General features: G+C 37.9%; 1 protein-coding gene across 4 annotated transcripts; it reads right to left on the reverse strand.

Annotated features, from left to right (window-relative positions):
- Positions 1-6677: 6677 nt before the first annotated feature.
- Positions 6678-14435, reverse strand: LOC122297231 (outer envelope pore protein 24B, chloroplastic-like). 4 transcript variants are annotated; one of them, XR_006238698.1, is made up of 4 exons: positions 14127-14425; positions 13124-13483; positions 7429-7656; positions 6678-6824 (listed from the first exon to the last, which is right to left on the reverse strand). XR_006238698.1 is itself a non-coding variant. In XM_043107217.1 (3 exons), the coding sequence occupies exons 1-3, from the start codon at positions 14331-14333 to the stop codon at positions 7576-7578; spliced, it is 648 nt and encodes a 215-aa protein (XP_042963151.1). In that variant the 5' UTR covers positions 14334-14425; the 3' UTR covers positions 7317-7575. The 4 variants fall into 4 exon arrangements, 1 of the variants encoding a protein (XP_042963151.1); XR_006238699.1 differs by lacking the exon at positions 6678-6824 and adding an exon at positions 7155-7307; XR_006238700.1 differs by lacking the exon at positions 6678-6824 and adding an exon at positions 7742-7840 and having other exon boundaries at positions 7317-7656; positions 14127-14435.
- Positions 14436-14811: the final 376 nt, after the last annotated feature.

Genomic DNA, 14811 nt, shown 5'->3' on the forward strand with positions numbered 1-14811 from the left:
ACAAGTGCACACACCAAGCATTCGCTGGTGGAGATGCCGTCCCTTGGTTCTTCTCGTCGACCTTGTACACTAAGGGAATGGATGAGACAAGCCCATGGAGACACGGTGCTTGGCTTCCCTGGTCTTCTCATCAACCTCGTAGACTGAGTCATTGAGGGAATGGATGAGGCAAGCTCATGGAGACACAGGGCTTGGCTCCCTTAGTCTTCTTGTTGACCTTTTAGATTGAGGAAAGGGATGAGACAAGCTAATGGAGACACGATGCTTGGCTTTCCTAATCTTCTCATCGACCTCGTAGACTAAGGAAAGAGATGAGGTAAACTCGTGGTCACACGGTGCTTGGCCTGGTCTTCTGGTCGACCTCGTAAACTGAGGAAATGGATGAGGCAAGCTCTTGGACACACTGTGTTTAGTTCCCCTGGTCTTTTTGTCGAATTCATAGACTAATGGAAGGGATGAAGCAAGCCCATGTAGACACTTTGCTTGGCTCCCCTAGTCTTCTCGTAGATTGAGGAAAAGAATGAGGCAAGCCTATGGAGACACGGTACTTGGCTCCCCTGATCTTCTCATTGACCGAGTAGATTGAGGGAATGGATGAGGTGAGCCCGTGGAGACATGGTGCTTGGCTCTCCTGATTTGCTCATCGACCTCGTATACTAAGAGAAGGGATAAGGCGAGCCCGTGGACACACGATGCTTGGCTCCCCTAGTCTTCTCGTTGACCTCATAGATGGAGGGAATGAATGAGGCAAGCCTATGGAGACACGATACTTGGCTCTCTTGGTCTTCTCAACCACCTTGTAGACTGAGGAAATGGATGAGATGAGCCTATAGAGACATGATGCTTAGCTCCCCTGGTCTTTTTGTTGACCTTGTAGACTAAGGGAAGGGATGAGGCAAGCCCGTGGAGATACGATACTTGGCTCTCCTTGTCTTCTTATCACTGGAAGTTCAAGAGTCAGTGTAGACAACTAGGGCACTTGACTGAGTTATGAAAGTCAAACTGGTTAGCGTAGACAATTCTCAATCACAAGTGTGAGGTTTGCATATCTGAAATTGTCCCATCAGAGCATGACAATGGTTTAAGGCATCTTGGCTGGGCCCGTGAGTGGCCATGTTTTGGTGGTAACGGAGGTCCGGGTTACCCGCATGCACATTAATACCAAATTCATTTATGATTAAGATACACTAGGACATCCAAGCAATACCTAAGTGGGGCTATGTAGCTGATGTTTCGAGCTATGAGCATCAATTTTATTAGTAAAAATCAAATTCACATAAGTTTAAAGAGAGACAAATCGGTGCATTTTAGCCATTGCATGCAATTTTTGCTCCATTGAAATTATCTGCTGATTGCGACTTCTCTTCCTCCTTTACCTCCCTTTATCTTCCTGTCTCTCTTTTATTCTTTTTTTTTTCAAGAGAGACACAATTTGGCACTATGAAGCACTATGTTTGGAAAGATGGTGGACATCGTGATGCATGAGATCGATCGATGGGGATACTTTGATGTTGGCCAAGCATAGTTGCTAGTATCTAGTGTCAGTTGCCTGTTTGCACTTGGCCGAGACGGTGGTTGTCCAAGGTGTCCATGTGACATGCAAGGTCACCGGGATGCAGGTTGCTGGGCAGGTTGCCCGCTTGTATGGCCGGAAGACGACTATCCGAGATGTGCATGTGACATGCAAGGTGGTCGAGGTGCATGCACTTGACACGTAGGGTGTTCGGGGTCGTGCATGTAGCAACCAAGCAAGTGAGGCCGGTGGAGCACATTACATAGGCCATGCAACATGCCTCAGAGGTAACTCGCATTAGGTCAAGCAGCTAGCTATGAACCCATGGCCGACGAGCCCATGGCCGTGTAGTGGCTAGGCAAGGAGTCCATGGTGGACAAGCTCATGACCGAGGAGTGTGCATGGTAAAGGAGCACACCATAGGCAAGGAGCACACCACAGCCAAGGAGTCTAGTGCCAAGGGGCACACCAAGGGCTAGGAGTTTGTGGGCGAGGAGGAAAGGCAAGCGAGGATATGCCCAGTGGCTGAGGAGCTCACAAGATGGTCAGGGAGGCGGTGACAATGTTGGCCAAGCAATGCATGGAAATACATGGCCAGGGAGTCCACAGCCGATGGGAAAGGTCTCACACGCGTTCTCTATCACTAAGAGGCGGCATGTCGGTGGCCTTAATAGCTCATCGACGGCTGGTGGGTCATTTCCCGCCAGACACTACTAGGCCATTTGCAAGGTTCGTAGGTAGTTCCAGCCACTACACTCCTATGCATGTGTTGCCCAACCACCCCAGTGGAGGCAGAAGATGCCAGCGGGTCACTAGGTGGCCATTGGATGCCCTGTTGTGCCATGGCAAGGCTGGGCCGTGGAGTTCCAGCAACTATTCTGAGTGTAACATGCATGGGTGCATGACTGTAAGCCACTGTATGCCCACTATGGTTTAGGGCATGCCGATGGCGTTCAAGGTAGGACAGAACAAGCCGACGGTCCACATGGTGGCTGTCGGCAGCCCTGCTATGCCACGGTGTGACTATGCTAAGGAGATATCGGCCATGTGCAGTCTCATGCACGTGGCCATGCAGTGAGGTCCTTGTCATGGGAAGGTGGTTTTAGACCATCTTCGAGGAGATAGACAGTGCCACAGTTTGTATGGTGACTGCTGGCGCAACTCAGCTCCCTAGCTATGCCACAACAAGGCTGTGGCTCTTCTAGGCGCATGTTGACGTGCACACAATTGGGTATGGCCTTGTGGGTGGGGCCACTGTGTGTCAAACAAAAATCGCAAGCAGTCCATGTGGTGGCCATCGACGGGTCATTGGACCTCACAGTGGGCTGTCGTGAGGCTCCTGGGTGCACGACAATGTGCACTGTGCATGGCACTCTGCATGCATGATGGCGTGCCATGCACAATTCGAATGTGCATGGGCACTGTGCACTTAAGTGCATAGGATCTGCCGCTGTGTTTATGTACATACTTATTTACTATGCATTTACATGCACAATATACTTAAAGTGTGCAAAATGCTTACAGCTCAAGTGGTCGGGTAATTTGAGTTCTTGGCCCCACATACTAGGTTCATAAAAAGAAAGCACTTTAAGTGCATATTGCACTTAATCACATGGATGAGAAGAGGTACACTTGCCTAAATTTTGTAACAGCATCATTCATAAAAAATAATAAGGGATAAGCTGAGAATACTTATCTGGAGAAGAATTTTATCTGCTTATTTGGAGATTATGTGGTGCACCGAAAAATCTTCATTCTCCCATTTCTAGTTTAGAAAGTAAATTAGATCCCACAAACGGCGCCAACTTAATGCCAAAAAATTCACAAGAAGCCGAAAGGGGAGAAATAGTCATTCCCGATCTGCTATGGCGATTTGGATCTCGATCGGTATAGTTTGGGGTCCCCGGCGTGGACTGGTGCGACTGTGCGTACGTTTATGGTAGTGAATGAAAAATAAATACTAAGAATGTAAAAGAAATAGAGACACATAAATTTACATAGTTCGGTATAAAGTCTACGTTCACGAGATTTTTTGAAATGAAATATCTACTATAATAAGATTATTTACAATCCCCCATTGCCTCTCATTTCTCACTATACAGTAGCGATATCGAATATCTTTATTGGAGAAGATGTTCTCACTGAAACCCCTTTTCAGAGGTTGAAGAAGCTGAAGAAGATATTAAAGAAGAAGTCCAAGTCCCCCCCGAAGTCGTTTGGTTGTTTTCTTTTTTCTCCACCTCTTTTCACGTGCTTCTAGGAAGTGGTAAGGATTGACAGCTTTTCCTTTGCGTGTCTAATATCCTCTCTTCTCTAAACTTTCTCATTTTTTTTTTCTATTTCTTTTTCTTGACACCCTCCTTTCGCTTGTCCCCTTCTTGTCTCTGTTTCTTCTCTCTTCCTTTGTCTTCTAATGATAGGACTTCTTCCTTGGAGCTGAACTCTTCTGAGCCTGATATATTTTACCCATTCCTCATATACTTAGTGCATCTATCATGATTCTTTTGAAAAATAACAAACGTTTTCAGGAAAGTCATAGCTTTAGAATTGGAGATGGAACTATTTATTCTAAATACCCTTATTTGCATGGACTAAGAAATATGGCCCTGCTGAGCTCTAGATTGTGAGGCAAACATTGCCCTGCTCTTAAAGCATTGGGCAATGGCGAGGCCATTGCCCAATGCAAGTTCAAAATAAAAGCAAATGTGTGAAAAATCATCTGTAACGGCCTAGCTAAAGTTGAGAAGTTTGACATTTTAGCTATAGTATATCTTAGCAACTCTTCATGTTTGGCCAGGGACAATACAAGGACCAAAATAATATTTTATCATTTCTGCACCTGCCACTCTCTCTCTCTCGATTTTTTGTTGTCTTCATCCTCAAAACCCTCCATTTCTCTTTGTTTTCTTTCTTTCTCCCGAAACTCCCTTCTCTGTCTCCATCCCCTTCTCCTTTTCTTCTTCAACCTGCAAGCCCTTTTCTTCTTCAACCTGTCGCTCTTCCCCAAATGAAATCATAGAGTTCCCTCTTCCTTCCCACTTGCAGAAAATGCCCTCCTTCTCATCAGCAATAGATTATATGTCAACAAAAGTTTGCATTTTTCTTGGCTTCGAGCTTCTTGGCCTTACGGGTCTCGCTTTTTGAGTCTACAGAATCTAGAACTCCTAGAGAGATAGAAGGAATCACTAGGATTTCACTCGACATGGAAGATAGCTTGTTCTATTTTCTCAATCTCAACTCATACAAGCGTTTGGGGTTCTTTGGATTCTCATTTTCTGTTTGATTCTTGTGAATTGCTCCCGATTTCTTGCTTTAGAATATGTAATTGAATTCAAGGATATTGAACTCTTTGCATGAACAAAAAAGCTGTTGTAATGGTGGAGATAGTTCCCAGAATGTCTTCTTTTCTTTCTGTTCTCTTTGGTCCTATTGACGGAGAGTTTTGATCTTCAGGATTTTCGTGTCTTTTATTTTCTATATTCTCTTGGAATCAAATTGGGCATTATTTTTTTTCTCGTCATTTACATGTGATTTTGATCATTTTTCCTCAAATGGTTTTAGTTAATTGAATATAAATTCGAGTAAAATAATGAATCACCATCGCTTGAAACTTTTTGTTCTCTGGGAATGCTTTGGTATTAATGGAGTTTGTATGATTATTTTAAGATGGGTATTGATCTTTCCACTTACATGTTTTGTAAAGTTCACGCAGTTGAATAATCTCGTGAAGGCAGTAGATACAGTTCTGTCGAATGTTTATTTTAATTGTCAAATTGTTTCACTGTGATAATCATAAAAAATTGAATTTTATTGAATGACCTTATTGAAGATTTGTATGGAGTTAGGAAGCCTTGTACAGAAATGAGGAACTTGGTTACCTGCTCGAGTTATGGAAGAGTGAGCTCAGTGTGGCCTATATAACCTACAGTTCTGGAAGCAGACATACTTGTGCTAGCGCAAGACATATAAGCATAATGTTATATAACAAGAGTTTTGCTACATACAAGCACAGTTGCGCACTAATCTGTATACCAATACTGATTTATTCATACTTAAAATTTAAATTAACACCGTTTTCAATCAAATCTACTTTTTGACCAATCACATCACATTGGTGTACAGATTAATGCATAACTATACTTGTAACTATATTTTTCCATATAACAAATCATGATAAGATGGAAAGTAAATTAATGTAACCACAATGGTAAGCACTGTGAAAGACAATTCTACAAATATCACCAAATGTGATGTCTAGTCTTACATTTTAGCATACATATTGAACATTTTTTGGCATTAGGATCAAGAGTTTTTGATAAAACGTTTAATTTATTGTTCTTCCAGTTCCATAGGTAAACTTCACTATTCTATTGGTTAGTAGAGGGGAAAAGCTTGGATTCTGTTTTCTTGTTCTGAAATCATTTTATATGTCATTGTAGAAAATGAAGTTCCTGGAATAACTTATATGTTTATTTAAGACCGAGGGCCTATGTCTCAAGAATTGTAGATAGTGATTGGTTGGTATAATAAGTTGTTGGCATGTTTGTTGACTTCAACCACAATGTTAATATAAATGTTGGGTAGAAAAAATATTAGTATGTTTGCATATGTGATTGTTGGGTAAATGGTTGACAAAATATATTTATTAAATAATTAGATTGAGTGAAAAAATAATTGAAAAATAATAATTTTATTTTTTAATAAAGTTATTAATTAATATATGAAGTGTATTTGTAAAATATTTATAAAAATTTTTTAAATATTATTAAAATAAATAATATTATATTATTATTTAAAATTTAAAATAACTAATTTAATATGGATTAATCTAACTAAATGCTATATTATGATAAAAAGACCACGATGAAGTTTCATCTTAAGACTGACAATGGCTGCCAATGCTCGAAAGTTTCGAAAGCTTCTGCCCACGAAATGGATGACATCATATCAAGCACGGCTAAACGGACGGGCGAATTTCTTCCATTGCCTTGGGGCTTTGGTTACCAAGATTGAGATTAATTATATTATATAATTATTATAATTTTTTTAAAATTTTATATAAAATATAATAAATAATTTAATTTTTTTAATTTTAAAATAAAAATTATATTAAAAAATTATATTATAATAATATTTTAATTTTTTAACCACCATGCCTAATGAATTCCCTTGTCATTCCAGTATATTCACAGAAAAGTGACAGTTCCGCGGCTCACAAGCTGAGCCATTTCTTGTGGCATTCCAAGGAGCATTCATATTTGATACTGCGTATTCCTCATCATTGCATCACCCCGTTAATCGTTCGAGCTCCCTAGATGATCAGTCCTCTTGTTAAAAATATTCTAAAACCGACTTCACAAATGCATCAGAAAGTCGAGAATAAATATACGCAAATATTTAACTACAAAAATATTTAAAAAAATAAAATTTTTATAAAATCTCTTCTTTGTATTGACATTACTCATAAATATATGACTTCATGGAAATGTCTCCGATAAGATGGGATGAGGTCAAAATAAGAAAAACTTGCAACAGAGACATTTGAAAAAAATCTCAAAAACACCTTCTCCAACTACACAACCATTCCAAGATAACCGAACATGAACAATACATAAACAGTATAGAAAACTTGACAGCCGTGTTTCCTTTTCGGGTAAAAACCCAAACCCTATGCGAGTATCACGGTTCATTCACATAAACCAAGTGCCACCTTTTTGGGGCCATGACACGTTAATTTTGAGCCTAAATTCTTCCATTTGAAAAACTAATGAGAGAGATGAATGAAATGAACCAACTGCAAAAATTATGAAACTCAATGAATTAATGGTGAAAGATGGGAAAGTCGTTTTGCAATTCACCATATTTCAAAAAAGAAACAAACAATTGAGAGTCAATGCCATTGAGCTGGTCCTTACCAGGATATCAGGTCACTTATGAATATACAGCGTTCGTATAGATGCTCTAGTTTCGGGGGATTGAAACCATTAGATAGCTGTCTGACTGATCTTTAGAAATTTCAACAAGCAAATGAACCCCCCCAAAAAATATGTGTTCTAAGACGATCAAATCTCCAAATTCCAAGTACTCTCAGCAATTAGTTTTGGCATCTTTTTCTCCTCAGCCAAATTGACTGATGCTAAAATCTGGGAAAAACAAGACACTAAATTTAGAACACAATGTCAACTAAAAAAGTGGAAATCCGGCAAATTGTCAACTATCAATACAAACCAATTTTTTCCTTTTCTCTGAAAATTCTCAGACAGGGTTGAATGTTAAGTGCAGACATCACTGGATTATATGAGCATTGTAGATCTCATAAACCCTCAGCTAGACATCCAAACAATTGGAGGTTAATTACAAACATTCATTTTGCACCATGAAAATAGTCCTAAGAAGCAGACAAGCAAGTCTTAACATTTCCAAAAGTTTTTTGACCATGAACTGATAATACTTGAATATATATAAAAATTGTAAACCTTTCCACGGTCCCTTTAAATTATATGGAATATTATATCCGACTTGATTAAATTAGAGGAAAAGGATGTTTTCAACTTGAAAAAATTAACTGCAGTATTTTAGTACAACTATTTTGGGTCTAATTGCAAGATTTTAACATGGAATTTGATAACCATGCCCTTGAAAAATGTTATTGCCAATCAATCCTACAGCAGCACCATGACAAACACCAATTTCAAAAATTCTCAGAACACTAGTAAAGCAAGCATGGTTCCTCAATCCAATTTCATGCGGAAAAGAACGAACAAAAAAACACTATTATTGCGTCCTCACAATCTTTGAACTCTCTTTTTTCTTATTGGTAAACAATTTTTTCTTGATAAAAAGAATAGGCAAGAGCCTAAGTACATGGAAAATATACAAGAGCAATTAATTATCACCTAAATGCATGTCATCCATGAAAAATTATTACCTAAATACATGTCAAACATGATATGCTTATATTTTATAGCAATTAACAACATGTCTTACTAAGACATTCGACATCAATAAATTTCCATCAACAGAAATTACCTAGACCTCCTTATTAAAATATAAGTTTTGGGTTGGGGTAACCATGCATGCAATCAATTTCTTCAGTTTAATCATCTGAAAGGTTCAGGTACAGACCACAATAATCATATAGTGACTTGAACTTATTTTCCTTTTAGCCTCAATTCAACTGCCCAAGGTGGATTTGCCTCGTGTAGTTTAAGGGAGAAAAAAATAGAAGCCCCCGTGACTGGGTTGCTGTGTTAAAAATCTGATGTGATAAGACAAGGGTGAAAACCCAACCCATTCGTCCCCTCTATACAAGGGACAGCCCCTCCCAACCCTTTGTTCTACAAAAGAAGAGAGAGAGGAGGAGAGAAAAGGGGGGAAGGGGGAGAAGGGGGGGGGGGGGGGGTTGCATATTTTCTGGACTTCCTTTCATCAAAGTCAATGCTATAGCAATTATCAATGTGTTATGTTAGGATTTTGACAGTGATTGAACTAGAGAAAAAGAAGCATATTTTAAATGATGTGGACTCATTTTAACAATCTTTGTGACCAAGAGAATAAGGTACTTCAAAGAAATTTTTTCTTTTGATTGGTACCGGGTGTCCAAGAACAGCGTCCTGACTAATTCTGAGGGTGCATAGGCCTTCGGCAATGAGTTTTTCGCAAGTGCACATCAGGTAATTTAAAGGAAAAATCTCCCAGTCCGATGGCCCCTAGAGATTGTTTGCACTCAAGAGGATTCAAACCTTGACTTTGGAGGAAGCATGCCATCAAGACCTACCACTTGAGCCAACCCCTAGGGGTTTAGGTTCGAAAGAAAATTATAGTTGCCGTAATGAAAGTGTTGGAATATTGAGAGATTTAATACAATCAATTAACCATTAGGACTTTAGGAAGATTGGGGACCTTACGCAAATTGATACTTAATCCTCACCTAATTGTAGACAGACATTAAGATAGAACTAAACACCTTTTTTTTTTTTTTTTTTTTTATTGGCACTTGGTGTCCGAGAACAACGTTCCGACTAATCCCGAGGGTGCACAACCCTTGGCAAGGAGTTTCCTGCGAGTGCATCTTGGGTAATTCAAGGTAGGGGTGGCAATATGTGACACAACTCATTAACCCAACATGAACAAGATACGAAATTAGTGAGTTTGACTTTGATGTTAATGGGTTTGGGCAAAAACGAATTGACCTGTTAAGACTTAAGACACGATTGCTTAATGGGTCACCCCATTAAGCAAAATTACACTTATAACCTTAAACCAAAAAACCCCTAACCATTCACAATCTGTCACTCAAGCTGCCCCCTCTCACTCTCAAGCTCTCTCCCATATCCCTTGGTCTCCCTCTCCCTCATCTCTCTACTTTCAATTAACGTCTTCTACTTCGGAAGGACTCCGCAACAGGGAAATCAAAAGTGTTAAGGGAAATAACAAAATGTGGAAACTTCAATCAGATCGGTATTCTCCCACCCGCATCCTCAGCAACCCTACCACCCAATACGACTTTCCGGTATGATTAGTTTTTCTGCTTGGTTAGTGATGGTTTGTTGTTTTGGTGTGTAGTATTTTGTTAGGGTGACCTGTTTATACCGAATACGAGTTTGATGGATCTTGGTCAAGCCTGCAGCCCGTTGACAAGCAGGATTAATGCTTATTACAATCCTGGTTTTAGTGTACGTCTGACCATTCTTCTCATTGCCTTATCACTTAATTTTTTTCCAAATTTTGTGGGTTTATGTGTGCCAAAATGTTTCTTGGACATTATTTTCCTGTAAATTGTTAATTGTTTATTTACACTCCCGAATGCACACTTTTTTTAAAAAATTTCTTTCTACTCGACTTTAGGGCAATACTTGTTAGATTCATGCGTTTTTGTTTTTTTTTTTCTTCCCCAAAATTTATAGATAGATGAGACGGTTTGGTTGTTGTGTAAAGTATACCTTGAGAGCTTCAAATGGATATATAAGTTCTTGGGTGTTTGGATTTTCTTGTTTATGACATGATGAACTAGTTACAATTAAGGAAATGATAAACTTCTTTGTCTCTATTCTTTTATTTGTGGCAGGTAGTGTACCAACATAGATTGAATGCCATTTTTTTAACAAAATTACAAGAAATGAAATTGAACGAGCTAACTAAAGACGTTATGGAGAGGACGCTTCACTTCCTCCTTCAAGTCCTAAAATTTTTTCGATTTGTGTTTATCATTATTGGGATTGTAACATTAATATTACTACAATATGTTTATATTTTTATTGTTTGGGTTGTAATTTTGGACTTATGTAGAGTTTTATATTTTTGGGAGACCTTGTGATTTTAACTTTTATGTAAAATTATGATAATTAGGTCAAATGAGGTTATTCAGGTCAGTTCAACCCATTTACATAAACGGGTTGAAATGGGTCATGTCATTTCGTGTCGACCAATTTCTAATTAATTAATAACAAGTCATAACGGTTCGTGTCATGCCAACCATTATGACCCGTTATTTTAAGGGGCAGTGTTTGAGTTGACCCATATAATATAATATACATGACTTGACATGACCCGTTAACACAATTTGCCACCCCAGGTTCAAGGGAAAAATTCCACAATCTGCTGGCCCTTAGAAATTATTTGCACCCAAGAAGATTTGAACTTTAGACCTTGGAGGGAACATACCACCAAGACCAAGGCCTTTACCACTTGAACCTTAGACATTAAGACAGAACTAAACACCTTTAACCATTCATATAGCATATTCAAGCAAGGTTGCCAGTATTATTCATAGTAGGCCGTGCTAATTTATTTTGGAAAAGAAAATTTTAATGATTTATATCGTTATAAAATTTTATAAGAAAACTCTCCCAGCGGTATGTCTAACCACTAAACATGGGTCGTGGTTGAGTATTTCATCCTGACTCAACATGAGTTGTAATCAAGTGTTCAATCCTTACTCAACATGGACTGTGGTCAAGTATTTCACTGATTCTTAACATGGATTGTGATTGAGTATTTCACCCCTACTGGACACAAGGTCATTCCAAACATATTTCCAAAGTCATAAACTTCTTCATTTTCTCAAGTATTTCTTTCCACATGAATCCCTTTACAATCATTTTAATTAAAAAGTCATGAGTAAATACGCATATACAACATGGCATGTTAAATTATTTTATGGTTTACACTACTGCCAAGTTCAGCATTTGTCGTGATCGAGTATTTCACCTGTACTCAATTTTGTATACTTGTGTGTACTTGGCTTTGCCTTGCTACTTGTTTCAATAAAATTTCTTATTACAAAAAAAAAAAAAAAACTGTACTCAACACAGATTGTGGTAAAGTATCTCACACCTACTCAACATAGTCATTCCAAAACATTTCATAAACCAGTAATCTTCATAACCATAAAATTCTTCATTTCTCAAGTACTTCTTTTCACATGCATCCCTTTTAAAACCATCATTATCAGTAAAACAATATAAAACTCAGTTCAAAATATAATGCCATATACAAACATAAAAAGATATAGAGCTCAAGTCACAGTTAAATATGTCTATACAACATGGCATGTAAAATTGTTTTATGGTTTACGCTGCTAGTGTACTTATCAGAAAATGGTTTACATTACTGGTGAGTGAGCTTTACTTTTTTTTTTTTTTTGATAAGTGAGTGAGCTTTACTTACTCTCCCAGTTAATTTTTTGGGACGGTTTGTTCTGCTTCGTGGTCATGGTCTTCTACAATTAGGTTATGGCTAATTATCAATTTCCACACTATTCTAATGTTACCAGGTCTTCCCGAAGTCCAAAGAGTTAAACAACCGTATAGAACTTTTCAAAATTCCAACTCTTCAAGGGTTACCAAAAGTATCAAAATTCTGCCATAACACATTGAAAATACTATAAAACTTACTTTGTTAAAAGGTAGCTTAAAGAAGGTGGAAGCAAACATACCCTTTCTAGTCCCATGAAATTTACCCCACTGTAGGAATTCTTTTTCTCACCTTCTCTCAATAAGCTCCTTTTTTCTTTTTCTTTTGAAAAACATAGGGTGGGGAGTTGTACTCCCTTTTATAGAGGGAGCAAATGGCCTCCGGTTGTGTTTTGCCCCTGGTCTTGAAAGGCCAAACTTTGAACGCAGCATATCTTTCTTTCCCTTTAAGCCAGTTGAATTGAGGCTAAAATAGGTATTCCAACTGTCTTCCTTTCACACGTACTATAACTGGAAAGCTAGACTTAAACAGATTTCTTTAGTTCAATCTTCTGAAAAGCTCAGGTAAACACCCCAATAAGCTTCGAAAATTTTGACATTCATGATTAGAACTTCTCCCAGGACCCAGCAATCAATTGGCACATTGAAATTCCCATTACCTTTTGATTTTTATTAACAGGACAACTATCTAAGTTCTTTTTTATGAGTAAACAACTATTTAAGTTCTTATACGTTTATGAACTGATAGAGAACCTCAACTGGCATATTTGAGCTCCAAAATACTGGTCTGCAATCTATATGCGTCTCCTATATTCAATACACGTGCTTCTTTAGACACCCAATATTTCCTAATTAAAATAGGGAAAGCCGTTTTGAAAGACCAATCAATAACCCAAAAACAAAAATTTCTATGTACCTTGAAGGAACCGTTCTGCTTCGAGTTTCTTGACCATTCCAGTCCCAACACTTGACTCGATGTTTGGTACCAAGCCCTCAACACATCATCAACATAAACCTTCCGTGCCACTGCAAAGTCCCAAGAATTCTTCGCCCAATCGTAGCACGGTTCAAAGGTTGTCCCCCCTTCGTGAACATAAGTGTACTTCAACTTGCAATTTCTCGAGCCAAGCGCGTGATTAGCCGACAGCTTGTTCGCAGAATCGAGCACCAGGGTTCCGTCCAAAATTGTCCTGTTGTGGCCACTGTTGTGAATGTAAGTCAGATTCAACGATTTGTCTGCAACCCTAGCGGTGTTCATAAACTGAAACCGGAAATCCTGATCCACACAACGTAGCATCTTTTTAAGTAATAAACAAATGGAAAAATATAGTTGCAAGCATAATTGTGCATTAATCTGTACATTAATATAATGTAATTGGTTAAAAAGTAGATTTTATTAAAAATAATATTAATTTAAATTTTAAATATGAATAAATATATTAGTGCGTAATTATGTTTTTACGTAGCAAAATTCTAAACAAATTTATTACCAGCATTGAGAAGGATAATAACAACTCAGGTTATAGAAACACATGTATAAATACATGCATGTGCTTATTAAAGTATAAGAACCCTTTTCTTTTAAGTATAAGAAACCTAACACTGTTTTCGGTAAATGAAAAATCGAAGGAAATTAGGAAAATTTTGAATCTTACAAACCCACTTGGACCACAGCCAATTAAATGACTGAAGCTCTCTTTAGACTTCCTCAAAAAAGATGAATTCAACCCTAACCCAACTAACTCACTGTTTGTTTCTGAGACAACCAGAAATTAAGAAAAAGAATTATTATATAAAAAAGCGTTAAATTCGACCACTGAGAAATGTACTACTTTTTCTGTTTTTATCACTGTCAAACATGAATTACCAGTAACCAAACAGGCCTTTTACTCTAAAGCATTAGAAGAAATAGAAAGTACCTTATCGGGGACGCTGTAATCGACGATGAAGAAGCCGGGTTTCTCGACGCCTAAAGCCAAGCCGTTTAAGCTAGGGCCGTTGACGAAAGTGGAGTCGTCGCAGGAAGCTCGGAGCTTGAAATCGCCAGCGTTAAAACTGAGCGCAGCAACGGCGACCGGGCCGTTGCTTTTCTCTGCTTCGTATCTGCCTTTAATCGAAGCCTTCATTTTGCAGAAACCAGAGAGACAGAGAGAGAAAGAGAGGTACAGAGTCTACAGACGGTGCTAACAAGAAAAGGATTATTGTCTTGAAGCTATCGTATATCGTTACGGCGGTTGGTCGTTTTTTTTTTTTTTTTAAATAAAATTTATTTTGACGGCTGCATCCGAACAGAACAAAAAATAAAGAAATATCTTATCCTTAGGTAGAGGCCACCTAATAAAATATTTATAACTCATTTAAAAAATATATTTTTAATAAATCTTATCATTTAAGTGTGACGTAATTTGTGTGCTCTACACATCAACCATATTTGAAATTTTTTTAAATTTATTTTTATAAAATTTCTTTATAATTGTAATACTGCTATTCCTATGAAGTCATGAGCGTATTTGGAGATGCACTAGGATTTTGACAGAAAAAATTATATTCATCAATCCTATATCATATATCTATTTTTATTTTTTAAATATTTTTTTAATAAAT

This window comes from Carya illinoinensis, chromosome 15, assembly GCF_018687715.1.
Source record: "Carya illinoinensis cultivar Pawnee chromosome 15, C.illinoinensisPawnee_v1, whole genome shotgun sequence".
Classification (NCBI taxonomy): Eukaryota; Viridiplantae; Streptophyta; class Magnoliopsida; order Fagales; family Juglandaceae; genus Carya; species Carya illinoinensis.

Coding starts and splice junctions, on each gene's coding strand:
- LOC122297231 (XM_043107217.1), bottom strand. CDS start 14,333: ATGAAGGCTTCGATTAAAGGCAGATACGAAGCAGAGAAAAGCAACGGC. Junction 13,484..14,126: donor ATTACAGCGTCCCCGATAAG/GTACTTTCTATT, acceptor TGTGTGGATCAG/GATTTCCGGTTTCAGTTTAT. Junction 7,657..13,123: donor AGCAGAACGGTTCCTTCAAG/GTACATAGAAAT, acceptor TGTTTTTCCCAG/ATTTTAGCATCAGTCAATTT.